Below are 15,556 nucleotides of genomic sequence, written 5' to 3' on the forward strand. Positions count from 1 at the left end.
CTGGTAGGTGGGACAATAATTCACTGTGATCCTACGTGGTTACAGCAGGAGGGAACGAGGTGATGTGAGAACTGGGACTAAAATTGCTTTTACAGGAATCAGACATTGGTGCAACAGTGTATAGTGCCTCAACTGAGATAATTTCATTTCTAGGGAGTGGGGCAAGGCAAAATAAGTGGACAAGCAGAATTTCCTTTTTAAAGAAGTACAAAAATTCTAAAAAAAAAGTCACAAAGGAATGAAGCAAGTAGAATTTGTGAGATCCTGTTCCCTCAGTTCTGCGTCAGTACAAGACCTCCCATCTCTCCCCCTCCTTCTCAGTGCTGAAAGAGCTGTCAGAGTTTGATTTAGGTGTCATGAGAGCCTTACAGAGTGCTTGGATTGACCTCTTCAAGTAAAACAAACTTTGTAATGGGATTAACTGGCTTCTTTCTTAATGCTCCCCGCTTTCGCACGGCTTCCCTTAGCACAGCACACTGGCAACTCCGTCAGGATGATTATTTGGAGCCAAAACATGCAACGTCTGTCACATTGCTGTGAGCTAGGATGAATTTTTGTCTGAAACCCTGTCATCCTGTGCCCAGGAGGCCTTCGGTAATGAGTTGTGTTCATTAGCCAGTCTTTCTGATCCTTTCCATCAGAGCAGCAGTGGTGTCATTAGTGAGGATTTGGGAGGCATTGCCGTGGGCAAACATTTCCATCCCGGCCTCTGACCTCCTCCCGGATTTGACGTGGGGCTCTGTGGCACCCTGGTTTCTCTAGGCCAGCTTGTTAGCTCCTCTGGTTGCCTAAACACCCATCCCAGTGATGTTGCTTTGGGTTGGAGCTGGGAAGAGTGAGGAGCACCCCGGGAAGTCTGCGGCAGGACCACCCTGGCCGGGGCGGAGGTGCCAGTGAGCCTGCGGTAAGTGAGCAGGGAAGGAGAGAGGAGACAGCAACCTCTGCTCCATGGGCAGCCTGGGAAGGGGGGTTTAGAGTGATTTCGGGAACTGCCACCACACCCTGCACAAATGAGGCATAAAATCCCGCTGGGAAATCTTGCTGTGCTTTGTAGGTGTGCAGATGTCAAGCAGGACACTGGGGGACACTCCATGGGGGAGAGGCGACCTGGGCACCCCATGGCTGCGTGATCCAAGGGTTTTCTTCTTAGGATTGCAGCTGAGAGGAGTTGGGCTTTAAGAGCTGGGATTTGGAAAGTGCACTAAGCATATCATTGTATCACTTATTACACTTTGGTGTTAAAGGTGGCTGGGGAAATGGGAACGCTAATGAATGAGGTGTAAGTAAAAAGAGTGACCTACTGATACTTCATTTCACAGGCACTTAAGAGGGGAAGCCTGACCTTTTTTTTTTTAATGGAACATTTTAAGAAAAGCAACTGACTGCATTACAAGCGATCTTCCTGTCAGATCTGGACAGGATTTGGAGTTCTGTGGTGTTGCAAAAATGCAGGATATGCAATCCTTCAACAATTTATTTTGTTTTAGTGGTTTTTCGGTTGCTATTATATTTTGAAAGAATCTGCTGTTGGACCTCAAAGCACTATAGAGGTAGCAGATGACATTGTGTCCCAATCCCTAAATTGTCCACTGAAGGTCCTGATTACAAAGCTATTTATTTCTGGTTGTGAATCCAAACATCTTATTAGTGAGACTGCTGGCAAATGCTTATATTGGAAACCACATCCTTCTCAAGGTAGTGATTAAACATCCCCTACCAACACCTCTCAAATGCTAGACCAGCCTCCAGGAGAAGAATCAGCTCAAATCTCAGCCATGACTGATAATGCTTCCTCCTGTTTGCAATTAAGTCACACTTGTCTGTCTGTGAGGTAAAAGCCATGAGTTTGCTGCCATGCCTTGAAATTAGACACTGTTGTATTGTCCTACAAACCCAATGCAAACCTGCAGAGGATTTTTGTCCAAACACGATTTGGGGATTTCCCTGCTCTACAAATCAAGAAGAAATGAGATGTTGCCTCCTGACAGTTCTTCACTGTGCTGTGTTTTGCTGCTTTGCTTTAAATTGTGCCTGGAGGCAATCGCAGAGGTTTGCACGATCCAACAGGAGGTTCTTCCTGCGAAATAGGACTTGGCAAAGCCCGTCAGCACAAGGTGGCAAGTCCTCCACGTACTCCCGTGGATAATTTGCCTTTTTACTGCATTAAGTCCACTGTCATGTCCTGGCTCTGCCATTGATCAGTGTTAAACGGTGGGACATGCTGGCTGGGCAGGAAGGCAGCGCTGCTGCTCACCCCTCATTAAGACATCTAATTACTGAGGGAGCTGTAATGCTGCGCTGGGAGCAGTGAGGTGTTAGACAAATGCTTTGGGGTGTCACTCTGATGGCAGGTCTTATGTAGATAAGTCACTTCGGGCTGTCACCTCGCTCCTGTGGTGTGCTGGGATGGAGTTAATGGGCACACATCATCCCCAGGCCTGCTCAGTGCTCCAGTGTCTTGCCTCGCACACTGTAAATGTATCTGTTTGTGCTTTGCTTCTGCTTAAATCTGCAGTTGAGGCTGAATTTGGCTTGCCTGGACCAAGAGGTTTTTAGCTGGCAGAGCTGCCATGGCTGGGTCGGTGTTGGCTGATATGTATCAGGGCTTACCTGGCTGTGTTCCCTGATAACCTCCTGCTTCCTACAGCTTTTATCACAGCCTTCCCCATCAGCACAGACCACAGCCAGCCGCGACGGCTGACACACCAGGAATGCTTATCGAGGGCCATTGTGCTCTTATCCAGCCCTTCAATAATACATGGCATTGATTTTTGCTGTGTTGAATACTATATAGTGTTTACATTCTCAGGAATAATTCAGCAGGGTAAACAGATAGTATTCTTTGGAAGTAAAGTCAATATTAAGAGCGTTCGGGATAACATTTGCAGTCTCCCTTTGATGGAAAGCAACCTTTTCTCTTGCCTGTGTTTCGAAGGGGCCATAACTCCTACAGAGCAGTATTACCTCAGAATGCCAGTCAGATACTGTGGCCCCTGGGGCTGGTTTGGGGATCCAAGATATTGTCTGTCAGCAGTTTTTGCAGGCAGTAAATTCTGCTGCTGCAAGTGCCTTTGGCTGTTTTCTGGGACTGTGGCCATTCACAGCTTCAGTTCAAAGGTGGAAGCCATCCATTATTTATCTAGTTGACCTTCTGGAGCAATTTGCAGGTGTATTTGTGCAGAGTGTCTGCTGGAATAGCCTTTTATAGGGTAAACTGAGGATGCTAATGGAAATTTTGTGGTGAAGGCTGCAAACAGCTCCTGTGGTTCTCTGCTTCCCAACGGCTTTGTGGCAAGTGGAGACAGCAGGGCACTGTAGACTCAAACAGCCTCTGACATAACTGAACACCAGTTGCAAGCATGGTAGTGTGAACACTGAGATCAGCCCATCCTCAGGGTTAGAGCTGCACCTGCAGCTTCATGCACTGAGGTTTTGTGCTGGTGGTGTTTTGTCCTGCACGTGCTGCTTTGAATAACTGTAGCTCAGGAAGTTGCTCCGTGGTGATGCCCTTTGGAGCATCAAGTAGGAAGGTCCTTTGTGCCCCTCTTGGGTGGACTGGCAGTGGTGCTGCCAAAAGGTTGCTGCAGTCCATAGGATGTTGAAAACTTGTTCTTTTTTCCTTCTTGGAAAGGTAGAGATCTGCCAGGTGTCCAGAGCGCTTCTCTCATCCTGAGAGTTTCCCTCTTTCGTGGTTTTTGGTGTTTTCTAGCACATCATTAAACAAAGAAGAAACACAGGATGAAACAGTTCCTGCTTAAACAGACCCTGACATCATCATACATATGCAGAGCTCTGTATTGCTTCTGGAAAACTGGCAGGCCAGGAGTTGATGGAGCCTCTGGGCAGAATATGAATGCCTTGATTTTCTCTCCCCTGAGCAGCAGTGAAGAGGGCTGCTAGGACCAGCCAGCAGAGACCGAGCTATAATTGCTTGCCTGGAGCAGTAACATATTTCTGTACACCAGCTGAATACCAATGAGGACAGAAGGAAGGAAGGTATCAAACAGAACTGCAGGCAGGAGGAAAAGAATAAGTGATTAAAGTAAGGGACTTGGAGGCCAGGGCTGAAGACAATAGGCTGGTTCTGATTAGAGCATTTTACCAGGGAGTGATTTGGGGTTTTAATGAATTTTTTTCAGGAGCTGAATGCATTGCAGAGTGGGTTGGTGAGAGAGCAAGCAGGAGCAAGGGGCCAGCAGCGTGACAGCAGGTGCCACTGAAAAGGCTGGTGCAGAGACAGAAGCAGGGAGAGGGAGCTGAGACCGGGGTAACCTAACTGAAAGCATGCACATCCTTTTGAGATTGGCGAGGTTGATGCCATAAAATTTCTCAATTGGGCCTTTTTCTTCCCAGTTCACCTTCCTGTAATTGCATGCAAGAACCTGTGCCACGTGCCCTGGGACAAACCTGCTTGAGGAGGGAGTTTGGACCAGGTGACCCAGTGTGGTCCCTTCCAACCTGACCCATTCCATGATTTAGGTTTAAGCAGCAAGATCCTTTGAAATCCCCTCTTCCTATGTAATTGCCAACTTAGGATACAGTTTTGTTAGCCCCTTACGTAGTTTGAGATGATAGTCAGGGGCCAGACTGCAGAACTCCAATGGAGCACCCAGCAGTGCCACTTCCCTGCTCTTCTCCCTGCACCTGCAGGGCATGGCTCGTGCCAGGGATGTGGCTGAAGGCGTGGTGATGGATGGGACTGGCTGCACTGCCTTCTCCATGGCTGCTCCATGGGTGTGGAGTAAGACTCAGTTTATTTGAATTAAGGAAAAAAAAACCAAACCAAATACAAAAGAGCATCATGTAACTAACCTTCAAGACTCAGATAATAGGAAGCATTACAGCCTCTCAGGATGGTTTGGGGAATTTTAGGTGTTAAGAAAGCACATACAACCCATCAACTGCCTCTGAATTATCCTTTAGGATCTGGTGGGAACTAAACATGGAGATCTAATGAGCTAAAAATAATGCTGGAAAGAACAGGCTTAGTGTCTCTGAGTCACCGAATGTCAGCATCTGCCTTTTCTTCCTAAAATAATGTAGTGGAGGCTTTGGAGGAGCTGATGGGGGAGAACGAAACCTCGCAGCAGAGCCCTCATTGCTAAGCTCCAAAAACCTCACCTGTGTCCCCTTCTGTGGGCAGCTGCACTTTAAAAATAGCTGGGGGAGATGGTTTCCAGGCAGCAGCGTTAACGTACCTGGGCATCCGAGCCCGTGTTCCGCAGGACTTGTGCGCTGCTCCCGGTGACGTCATGGCTCTGCAGCGGGAGAGATGCGGCGCTGGACCAGTCCCTGGGCACAGGCGAGGATGTGGGGCACTGCCCAAAGGCTCCCAGCCTTGCCCAGAAGCAGGGTAGCTGGTCAAACCTGAGACCTGCAGCGATCCCATGTCCTTTCCCTCCGCCGATGAGAAGCTTCGGTGCAGAACAGGCTTTGCTGCATAAGCGCCGTTAATAGGTTTGCTTTAGGGGGTGTGTTTTGAGTGGAGAAGGAGTGTGTGTATTTGACCTATATCCTGCACATCATGTCCAGGAAGCCTGAAAGGCGTCATGGGAGGAACGTGCTCTCACACGATGCCTCTCATTTTCACCTCCATTAATTTTATCGGATTGCTGCGTTACATTTGGATTGTAATTGTTAGAATCACAAAGGGAAGGGGAGGGCAAATTGCCCTGTTGCTCCCTCGGTGATCAGCGTCGGGGATTCTGTTGTTTTAAAGACACATGTATGGAAAACAGTGCTGTGTGGCATCGGGTTTGGACTGAAAACATTATGCCTTTTATGTGCTGTAAGTGTTATTTGCTTTGTTAGAGGGAATCAGTGAATGGGCAATTGCCAAAGGAGGAGATTCCTGCTAGCAGTGAGATGCAAAGTGCCTCAGCCTTCCAAAGCATCATAATGTGTTTTATTTGTATGAATTTTATGAGCCATCTTTTCAAAAGCAAACAGAATTATCAGATCTGTTTCGTTTTCCCCCAGCCAACTGATGTAGGGAAATGCAGCTGAATTGAGAGCAGTGTAACCTTTTAAGGGGGGAATGGGAAACAACTTGGTTGGAAAAACATATCCGAGATGAGCAGATGGTGGGCTCACGGTCCCCTTGTTTCCAAAGAGGAGCCCTATATGGGTATTTAAAAGTCAGAGCTGTCTCAGGATTTATACATACTTGTTAATGTGTTTCTGCCTCCTTGCTTATTTTCCCTTGCCACCACAACCTCCGAAATGGCTAATGGTAATTCCTGTACTCCCCATGCTCTTCTAGGCATTTAATGCACCAATTCACAGTTGTTTATGTTTATACAAACTCAAATATTTTTTTACCAAACCCTCCTGACTGAGCATTGCCTCATTGCTATATCTCTTGTACAAGCCCGTGTCCTTTGCGAAATGTGGCCCTCAGCTTCCACCTGCTGTTCGGAGCCAGAATGGCAGCTCTGCCACAAGTCCAAAATCATGGAATATCCTGAGGTGGAAGAGACCCACAAGGATCATCGTGTCCAACTCCTGGCCCTGCACAGGACACCCCAAAAATCCCCCCATGTGCCTGAGAGCGTTGTCCAGACGCTCCCTGAGCTCTGGGAACCTTGGGGTTGTGACCACTGCCCTGGGGAACCTGTTCCAAATATTACTGTAAATTTCAATCCCAAGTGCAAAATGTTGAATGAGATGAAAGTGGAATTTAAATAACAATATAAAGCAGGTCCTGGTAAGGCTTTTAGTTTGGTTCAGATTAGCTAGTTGGGTTTTCCCAGAGCTTGGATAAAAGGGGTGCGATTTCCACTGCTCAGTTAGTAGCTGGTTTAAGAAGCAATCTGCTTTCAGTTCTACAGAAGTGTGTTGTTCTTCTCTTTTCCAGCTAAAAACCACAGTGACACCCAAGTGTTCTTCTACCTGTGGATTATCTTCTGTTTCATCAGCTCGTGCTATACACTCATTTGGGACCTGAAGATGGACTGGGGTCTCTTTGACAAAAATGCTGGTGAAAACACCTTTCTCCGAGAAGGGATTGTCTACCCACAGAAAGTGCGTATGCAGCCTGCTCTGACACTAGGAAAGGCTTTTAATATTTTAGCCAAACTTGCTGAGTTTAGAGAATGTTGCAGTTGGCCACTGCATGTTACAGGCTGGGATTTTCCAGCAGTAGAGTTGATTTGTTTCAAACAGGTCATTTCTGTTCACTTTGCTAAAGGTCGAGCAGCAAATTCCGTAGCTTCCCAAAGAGGTCTCTTCTGTGCAGAACGTGTCTGATGAGCTGTCCTGTTCCTGTCTTTTCCTCAGGCATACTACTATTGTGCCATTGTAGAAGATGTCATCCTGCGTTTTGCGTGGACCATCCAGATCTCCCTCACTTCCATGCAAATCTTTCCCTACGCTGGGGACATCATTTCTACTGTATTTGCCCCACTCGAGGTGTTCCGGTAAGGCTGCTGGACTCAACTCTTCTTTTCTCCTTTGCATTTTTACTGTGTAACATGAGCACGAGGGGAAAAAGTGCCTTGATCCTTTGGCGTGGACTACACAGTCCTTGAAATGGAAAACTGGGTCTAACGGGAATGTTTAATCCACGCAGGGTGCTGAGTGAAGAAAGGTGTAGAGGGCTCTGCCATAGTGTGGGGCTGTGTCCTTCACGCTGTGCTTGCAGTTTGTTCTGAACCTTGACATAATCTTGAGGGGTTAGTTTTTACCAAATTTCTCCTCAAAATTTCCAGTTGAAATTTCCAGTTGGAATTTGACTCGATTCCCAAGTTTCCAATTTTCTGATCTCTGCTGCTTTTCCAAACGCTAATTTGGTTTCTGTGTCATTGATTTGGATCCTGCAGGGTTCCCAGGGCTCTTTACACACTTGTACTCTAGCTGGAAACCCAACCCCACATCTTCCTGAGAAGAACTTGAAGCTGGCCCTGACTCAGGTAGATGCTGGAGGTTGTCTTTAGCTTTCCATGCTGTCCAGATTAGGGCTGTCATCGTTAGGACAATGAATGATGGGAAGATGTCTTGCAGGTGCTGCTGTTAGTCACTGGTTGTTTCTCCCTGCTCCCAGCCTATTCCCAGAGGCACTTTGATCTATGAGAAGAGTCAGTGGTATCCAAGTGCTTTGCCAAACACAGGAAATGCCTGTAAAAGTGGAACTCGTTCGACAATTTTCTCTTCTTCTCCATCCAGGCGGTTTGTGTGGAACTTCTTCCGTCTGGAAAACGAGCACCTGAACAACTGTGGTGAGTTCCGTGCCGTGAGGGACATCTCCGTGGCGCCGCTCAACGCCGACGACCTGACGCTCTTGGATCAGATGATGGACCAGGAGGACGGAGTTCGGAACCGCCGCAAGAACAAGCAGTGGAAGCGCAGCCTGAGCGTGTCCTTGCGCAGGCCTCGTCTGGCTTCACAGTACGTCCTGCCTCTCTAGTGCAGCAAAATCACCTCCTGGCGTTGCTCTTAATGCCTGGGGGCCACTTATGGACTGGGAATCAGGCAGAGATCTCAGCCAAAACAAAAAAGGTCCAATGAGTAAACAGATGTGCCTCTGCCAGGGAATTGATCCATCCTTTACATATCTTGGGGTTCTGGTAAAGCACTGGAAAAGGAGTTCCCTTTTTCCAAGATTCCCCTCCGGCAAAAATAGCCTATAGGAGTTGCCAGAGATTACAAATACAAAGCTGGAAGAGAGATTCTCTCTTCTTCTTGGCTGACCGTTTTAGGGGCTTATAAAAAAGGAGGGAGAGGGAATTTTTATACAGGCAGATAGTGACAGGACAAGGGGCAATGGTTTTAAACGGACTGAGAGCAGATTTAGATTAGATATTAAGAAGAAATTCTTCCCTGTGAGGGTGGTGAGGTCCTGCCACAGGTTGCCCAGAGAAGCTGTGGCTGCCCCATCCCTGGAAGTGTCCAAGGCCAGGTTGGATGGAGCCTGAGCAACCGGATCTAGTGAGTGACATCTCTGCCCGTGGCAGGGGGGTTGGAGGGAGATGATCTTGAAGGTCTGTTTCCACCCAAACCGTTCTGCAATCCTATAAGATTCCAGTTATCCTTCGGTTAACATTCACATGTGAGATTTCAGGCTCCTTCCTCTCTCAAACCTAAACCTCTACATTTTTTTCTTCCCACCCGTCATTCCTACGCCCCAAATGCTTCCCCACCCCAGCCCCCGAACATGTTGGCTGCCTGTCTTCCCTGCAGTGTCTGTGCTCTGAGCATCAGAGGGTGCTCCAGAGTCCTGGTGTCCCTCCTGCCCCAGCTGCGCAGCCCTGCCCTTTGGCCAGGGAACAAGCTGGGACTCCTGGGAATGCTGAAGCACAGCGGGTCAGGAGTGTTGTGCAATCCCTGCAGCTCTGCATGGGAGGGGTGGGAGGAGGAGGCTGTGGCTGTCAGGAGAAGGGTGTGCTCTGGCCTGAGCCACAACCCTCGGGCTGTGCTTAGCTCGTATCCATGTTGGCTTAAAGTACACAGATGGGACCAACACCAACAGCCTGCTAGAGATTGAAAAGCTTTATGCAGAAGGGATGTGGGCCAAAGCCTGGTCAGATTCCCTACAACCATTCCCGTTTACCCCTCTGACACACAGCAAATGGAGATGTGAGTGACGTATCCCAAAAGAACTTGCTGCTCCTTTGTGCAGCCCAGTGGCAGATCAAGCAGGATCTCTGCTGCAGGGGTTTGGTGGAGTTTTGTGGGGAGGGCTGGATGGATGTTCCATACCCAGCAGTGCCACGGTGTCCCTGGCCATTGGATGTCACAGCCTGGCAGGTGACACTGGCCATGGGCACAGGGTGGCCGGCGTGGTGAGGCGTGGGCAGTGCCACAGGAGGAGAATGCTGAGGGACAGCTGGGGTGTCTTTATAAGGCTCTGCTATTCCCAGTGGGAGTGGGAGGGTGTGAAACAGTTCCAGTAGCTTGTTTATTCCCTCTCTGCGTAAGAAAGACTTTTTTTTTCCCATTTTTCCCCCAAGTGCACTGCAAGTTTACTGTCTGTGTGTCGAAACGGGGGATTTCTTCTCCCCAGTGAGAGTTTTCCATTTGTTTTTTCCAGGTCCAAGGCTTCTGACACGAAGGTATTGATAGAGGACCTAGCAAACGAAGTCAACACATGAGATGGCCACGTTCTCTTATTCCACATCCTTTGTTTTCTCGTTCTGTTCCCCTCTTCCCCAAGTAACCCGAATCTCTGGTACAGTTCCGGCTGAAAACAGGAGAAAACACTGAACACGTTTTCCGAGCTCTTCCAGACCAGATCCTATGGACTCCAACAAGCTCACTGTGTTTCGTTTCTTTTCTTCTGGGTTAATTTTAATGTTCTATTTTAAACAAACAAACAAAAAAAAAATAAAATATTTTACTTTGTTTTGCCAATAAAGAGGACAGTTCAGGAAAGAAGGATTGTTTACAGTCTCAACAAGGACATACAAACCTTATCTGGATAACGAAGCATCATAGGGACTCCCTCACGGGACAGTGCCGAGAGCACACTTGGTTTCTGCTTGGCCCGGTTTTGACTGGTTGAAACCGGACTTAAGTTTTTAAATCTGATTTTTTTGTTGTTTTTTTTTTTTTTTCTGGATTTTTTTCCTTCATATCCAGCGCTGAGGCACTGGCTGCACTTGCAGGGAAAGTGCACTTAGAGCAGTATCTTCATTCATGAAGCTACTTTTTAATTTGATGTAACTTTTCTTATAATTTTTTTGGAAATACGATGTATCTGTTGCGTATAGTTTTCGCATTATTTATGAAACTTAACAACCGTATGAGAGTGACTTTGAGTCCTGTGCAATGAAGGTTGTAACGGTAAAACAAAGTGGGGAATGTAGATCTCCATCTCCAGGGTCGTGGGGTGATGCCCTCCAAATACCCCTCTCGTGAGACAACTTGCACCTGTGTGTACGTTCTCTCTCTTTCTTTCTTTTCAATTTTATTTTAAACCAAAGTTTCTCCTTCTGATTTTTTTTTTTAGTTGCTGCTACTGCATCTGGGCGTGTCTCTTGTGCCAGTTCAAGGCCAGCTTTTCCATGCAGCTGTGTGACAGTAGTGCAGATGATCTTAAGATGGTCCTAGGAAAGGAGAGTTGGTTCTCACCAACAGCGCAAAACGCTGGGCAAAGAAAGGCTTCAAAACTTCATCCTCCAGATCAAAAAGCACTTTTCAAAGCCTTAGTGATCCTTAGATGGCATGAGGGCATCCCAGTCTGAGCAGAGAGCTTTTTGGGTGTTCTGCAGCAGCTCAGCACAGCAAAGGGGACAAGGTGAGGAGGTGTGGGACAGGGGAGAGGAGGTTCAGCAGGCTGGGATTTGGGAGTGGTGGAGTGTTTCAGGGAGCATGGAAAGGACTGTGGTGTTGCCCACCTGATGGGGAAGGTGAGATTGAAAAAGGCTCTTCCTGTGGCTTCTGGTTTGGCAAAAAGCTGCTGTTTGCTATCCCAGTGAGCTGCCCTGTGGCTCGGCTGTTGCTCCTATTCCTTCCCTCATCTTGTTATTCCAGCTGGAAAGGGGGATACTGTTGAGCAGACTTGGGTGAAGGACAGCTGTATTGCTGAGCAAATTATGTTGGAGGAGGGATGGGAATTTGATGGTCTCATTGATCTCTCCTTCTGTAGAATGGGAAACACGGAGGCCCACAGAGTCCTGCTGTCCTTCCCCTGACATACCATGTTCTCTGTAGGTCTGCAAGGGAGGAGTGAAACTCCTGGAGTAGGATCCTTGTGTTGATGCCTGTCTGGTGACCTGCCTCTGGTCTGGGTGATGGAATTGCAGGAATCTCTGTTCAGTTGCTGTTTGGTGGTTGGTTTTTTTTAATTAGCTGTTAGCGTGGCTTCTCCCACGGCCGGTACGTTGCGTTTCCTCCGTTTGCCTGCTGTGCCTCTTGCCCAGAGGAACTGAAGAAGGAAACTTGGTTCTCTCCATTTAATTGGAAATAGATTAAAACTCAGTTGTGGTGCTCTTGTCTCCCACTATGTCAGGCTGCTCTGGTAGGAGGACAGCTGGACGAGCAGGGGTCGTGCTGTCCCCCCTGCTCTCAGTGCCCAGGAGCCTGTTCTCCTGTATTTAACTAACTCCCTTAGGTCTGTTGATTGTACTGAAACAGAGCATTCCTGTTTGTATTGAAGTGGAGTCTGACATATAAAGCCCCTTAAATTATTGGGGGTTCCTGATTTACGTTGCAGCAGTTGGTGCTGTGTCCAAACCTCACGTAGGTGTTTCCAGCGGTGGGGGAGGAGTGCAGCCATACCTGCCATGGGTATGGGGGCATTAGGGGAGGGCAGCTGCACCAGGAGGGGGGCAATCCAAAATTATTTGGATTAATTAAAATCAAGTAACACCACTGGTGTTACTTAAGCAAGTGGGTTTTTGTACAAAGAAATGGAGCTTTACTAGAAACTTGCCCTTTCAGAGGGGAGTTAAAAATACAGAGAGACACTGTGAGCAATTTGGTCTAGTGGAAGGTGTCCCTGGCCAAGGCTGGGGGTTGGAGCTTATATAGTCTTTAAAGGCCCTTCCAACCCAAACCATTTCATGGTTCTGTGATTTGGAAGTGATGCCAGTCCCCTGGGAGCACTCTGCCTTCCTCAGCTGGGCTGGGGAGAGCAGGGCATGGCAGGGTGGCCTGTGTCCATCTGTCTGTCCTGCTGCTGCTCCGTCCGACCCTCCGCTTCCCAACCTGGTGGGCAGGGTCAGGGTGCAAGTGATTAAATTCTTACTCTGTAGTTTACCCAGATCTTTACAGGGAACAAGAATTCAGCCTGTCCATCTGCTCTGCTCTTTCCTTTCCCTTTTTCTCTGTCTTTGCTGGCATGAGAAGTAAGGAAAAATAACAAAGGGAGGTGGTGTGCTGCAGCTAGAAAACATTATCTCCTAAAATAAAACATCATCCCTTTTGGCAGTGAAGATGCTGTCTCGGGGGGAAAGCAGCCTGAATTCCCAGAAGTGTGGCTTTTAAAGGCTCCTAGCTCCCAGCCCTCTGTCTGCCTGTTCCCTCCCTCCCAGAGATTTCCGAGAAGTCAGGCGTGCAGATTCCTCCTGAGAGCGAGCACTAAAGCCAGGATGGCTCCGAGTCTACGAGAACATCTGGCCAATAAAGGGAGACCTAATGAAGCAAAGCAGATGGTGAGAGAAAATAGCCCCGTTGCTCCTTGGGAGAGCAGCAGGAATGAGGGGCCATTCCCAGGGTGGCTTCATTTCCTAAGCCAGGCTTTGCTAATGGGTGCTTGGAGGGAGAGCAGCAGGGTGGCAGTCCAGAAGGAGGGAGAGCAGAGTTAAAAGGATCTGGGGGAGTTTTATCCAGCACTTTAGTTGTTGGGATACAGCTGGATGGGAAGTGGAAGCTGAGGCAGGTCTGTGCTGTGGCTTTTTTGTGTTGGGTTCTGCTTCACCTCACAATTCAGTGGCTTTCAGAGGTTGTGGTGGTATGGAGCTGCTTTGGTCTAGTGAAACCTTTAGGATGGTCCAGTCTGAGGGGAGGAGATGCCCTTTGAACTAGCTTCTCCATGCTGATTCCCTGTCACTTTCCATCCTGCTGCTCCTTCAGGGATTTTTGAATTGCAGGGGGTTAGGTGTTGCAGCATCCAGTTTATTTGCTGGCCAGGGTTCCCTGCATGGCTTTGGGATGGTGTCCCTGGGCTTGGACAGGGTGATACCATGCACCATGGGTGCGCTCCTGAGAGGACAGTGGGGCAGGTTTGGGATCTGCAGACTCAGCAAGCAGGAGCAGGAGCTGTTCCATCAGCAGGAACTGATGCTCTCCCACCACATTTTAAAAGATGCATTTGCAGTGCTCACGGCTGCAGCCTCTGTGTACCCGATAAGCTCCTACCTCTCACATCCAGGTGTGTTCCCAAAGTCAGCTGGTGCTCATCCGATGCCTTTCCAAGCCCTCATCATTCTGTTGGTGTCTTTGCTGTTTGTCCAATGCCAATGAAAGGGGATGAAGGGCTGCAGCCTTTATCATGAACATCTTGGACTGGGGGAGATCTCTTGTGGAAATCTCAGCAGAGTTGGATGCTGCTGCTCCCACTTCCCTAAAAACTTCTTGTGCTGCTTGTTCTGCCTCCATGCCAGCACTCAGCCACTGCTGCAGTGTGGCAGACAGGGAGGGAAAGCATGTTCCTGGTTCAGGAGGTAACAATCCCTGGGTATTTTACCTTCCATTGACAAAGGAGACGGTGTGAAGCCTTTGAACTTGGCCTGTGTTTTGCACCACCGAGTGGATTTGGCCTTGTCCTGCAGGGATGCTGCCGTGCACCGCTCGCTGGGACGTGGTGTGTGCTCCAGGCTTTGGGGGTTGTGTCCCCAACGTTGGGCCGTCACTCTGGGATGTGTCCTGGGACTGGGACACGGCTTGGCTCCAGTTGGGAACACAAAAGCCACTTTGCTCACACACCACATCCTGGCTCCATGCCCTCCCTCCTCTCCTCCACCCTTCTGCTTTGCACTCGCAGGGGGAAGATGATCTTCTGCCTTAAGCATTTTTTTTTTTTAATTTATATTTTTATTCCAGAAGGCGATCGGATTGTTTTGTCTCCTTGGAAAAGAGGGGCTGGGGCTCCTGGGGGAAGAGTGGAAAATCCCTACGGTACCTCTGCAGCAGTCACGGCTGGGCTCAGTGGCTGTCACCTCATCAACCCTTGCCTCCTTTACGTGACACCATCCCAAATTCCGCGCCTTGGGGTGAGCTGTCACCTGCCACCACAGGGTTAAACAGGTGTGTCAGCATCCCTGAGGTTCTTTGGTCCCTGCTGCAGCATCCAGGCTGCAGGGAAAGGGGAGGAAAGGGACAGCAACATGGAGTGTACCCAGATGCTGATGCCCCAGTCCTGTTCCTGGTGGGAGTCGGAGCCCGCTGTAGCCCTGGCACAGCTGTGCCACGGTGGGCAAGAGGCACCGACCCTGCCTGACGCTCCCTCAAGCTCTAGAAACCAAATTGCAAACTCTTCACTCCAGAGGAGAAATTCGGCATCCTGGTAGAACTTGTGATGACCTCTCCATCCCGTAGGTCCTCCTGGCGAAGGATCGGCGTTTGGAAGGGGCCCAGGGTGGAATGCCACAGTTCCCCCTGGGTCCCACTGCCGCCTTCCCCCCCCCCCTCCCCGCTGTGTTGGTCTAAATGATCTTTCTATGAAGCCCTGTAGATGTCAAAAGTAATTATGGAGTGTGATTAGTCCTCTGTGGGTGCTTTCTTTCTTCCCTCCTCCTTTCTCTTTTGCTATCCCCTTCTCCACTCTTCTTTTTTGGCTCAGTGGAAAAGGTGAGGACAAAGAATTGCCGCTTGCTTGGACTCATGATGTATCTGTGACTGCGCTATTAGCTGTCTCCTCCTTCCTCCCCCAAATGGATATAATTTTTGAAGTGTGGAATTCCCTTCTTGATAAGTAGGTTTAAAAAAAAAAATACTGCACAATGTGATACTGTTTCATAGTTTCTAGGTGGTTGTATAAAGCAAAGTTACTGTGATTGTGTTTTTTCAAAGGAAAAAGTGATTGGTTACGAAATCTGTCCTTTTTTCATTATTACAAGCTCTTTGTTTTCCAATGATCTGATGGCTCTTTTGTCCCTGGTCTGCGTGTGTGTCTTCC

General features: G+C 48.6%; 2 protein-coding genes across 2 annotated transcripts in view; both read left to right on the forward strand.

The window, feature by feature from the left end:
• Nucleotides 1–15,515, forward strand: part of XPR1 (xenotropic and polytropic retrovirus receptor 1) — a 112,672-nt gene extending 97,157 nt beyond the window's left edge. Inside the window, exons 12-15 of the mRNA XM_064664240.1 lie at nt 6,857–7,023; nt 7,279–7,418; nt 8,164–8,385; nt 10,028–15,515. Of these exons, the coding sequence (XP_064520310.1) occupies nt 6,857–7,023; nt 7,279–7,418; nt 8,164–8,385; nt 10,028–10,088 (590 nt within the window). The 3' untranslated portion in view covers nt 10,089–15,515. The remainder of the gene's footprint in view (nt 1–6,856; nt 7,024–7,278; nt 7,419–8,163; nt 8,386–10,027) is intronic.
• The window catches only part of LHX4 (LIM homeobox 4), a 256,618-nt gene that overhangs the window by 209,836 nt on the left and 31,226 nt on the right, over nt 1–15,556 (forward strand). The gene's annotated exons all lie outside the window — the stretch shown is intronic.

The sequence above is a fragment of the Pseudopipra pipra genome, chromosome 9, assembly GCF_036250125.1.
Source record: "Pseudopipra pipra isolate bDixPip1 chromosome 9, bDixPip1.hap1, whole genome shotgun sequence".
Lineage (NCBI taxonomy): Eukaryota > Metazoa > Chordata > Aves > Passeriformes > Pipridae > Pseudopipra > Pseudopipra pipra.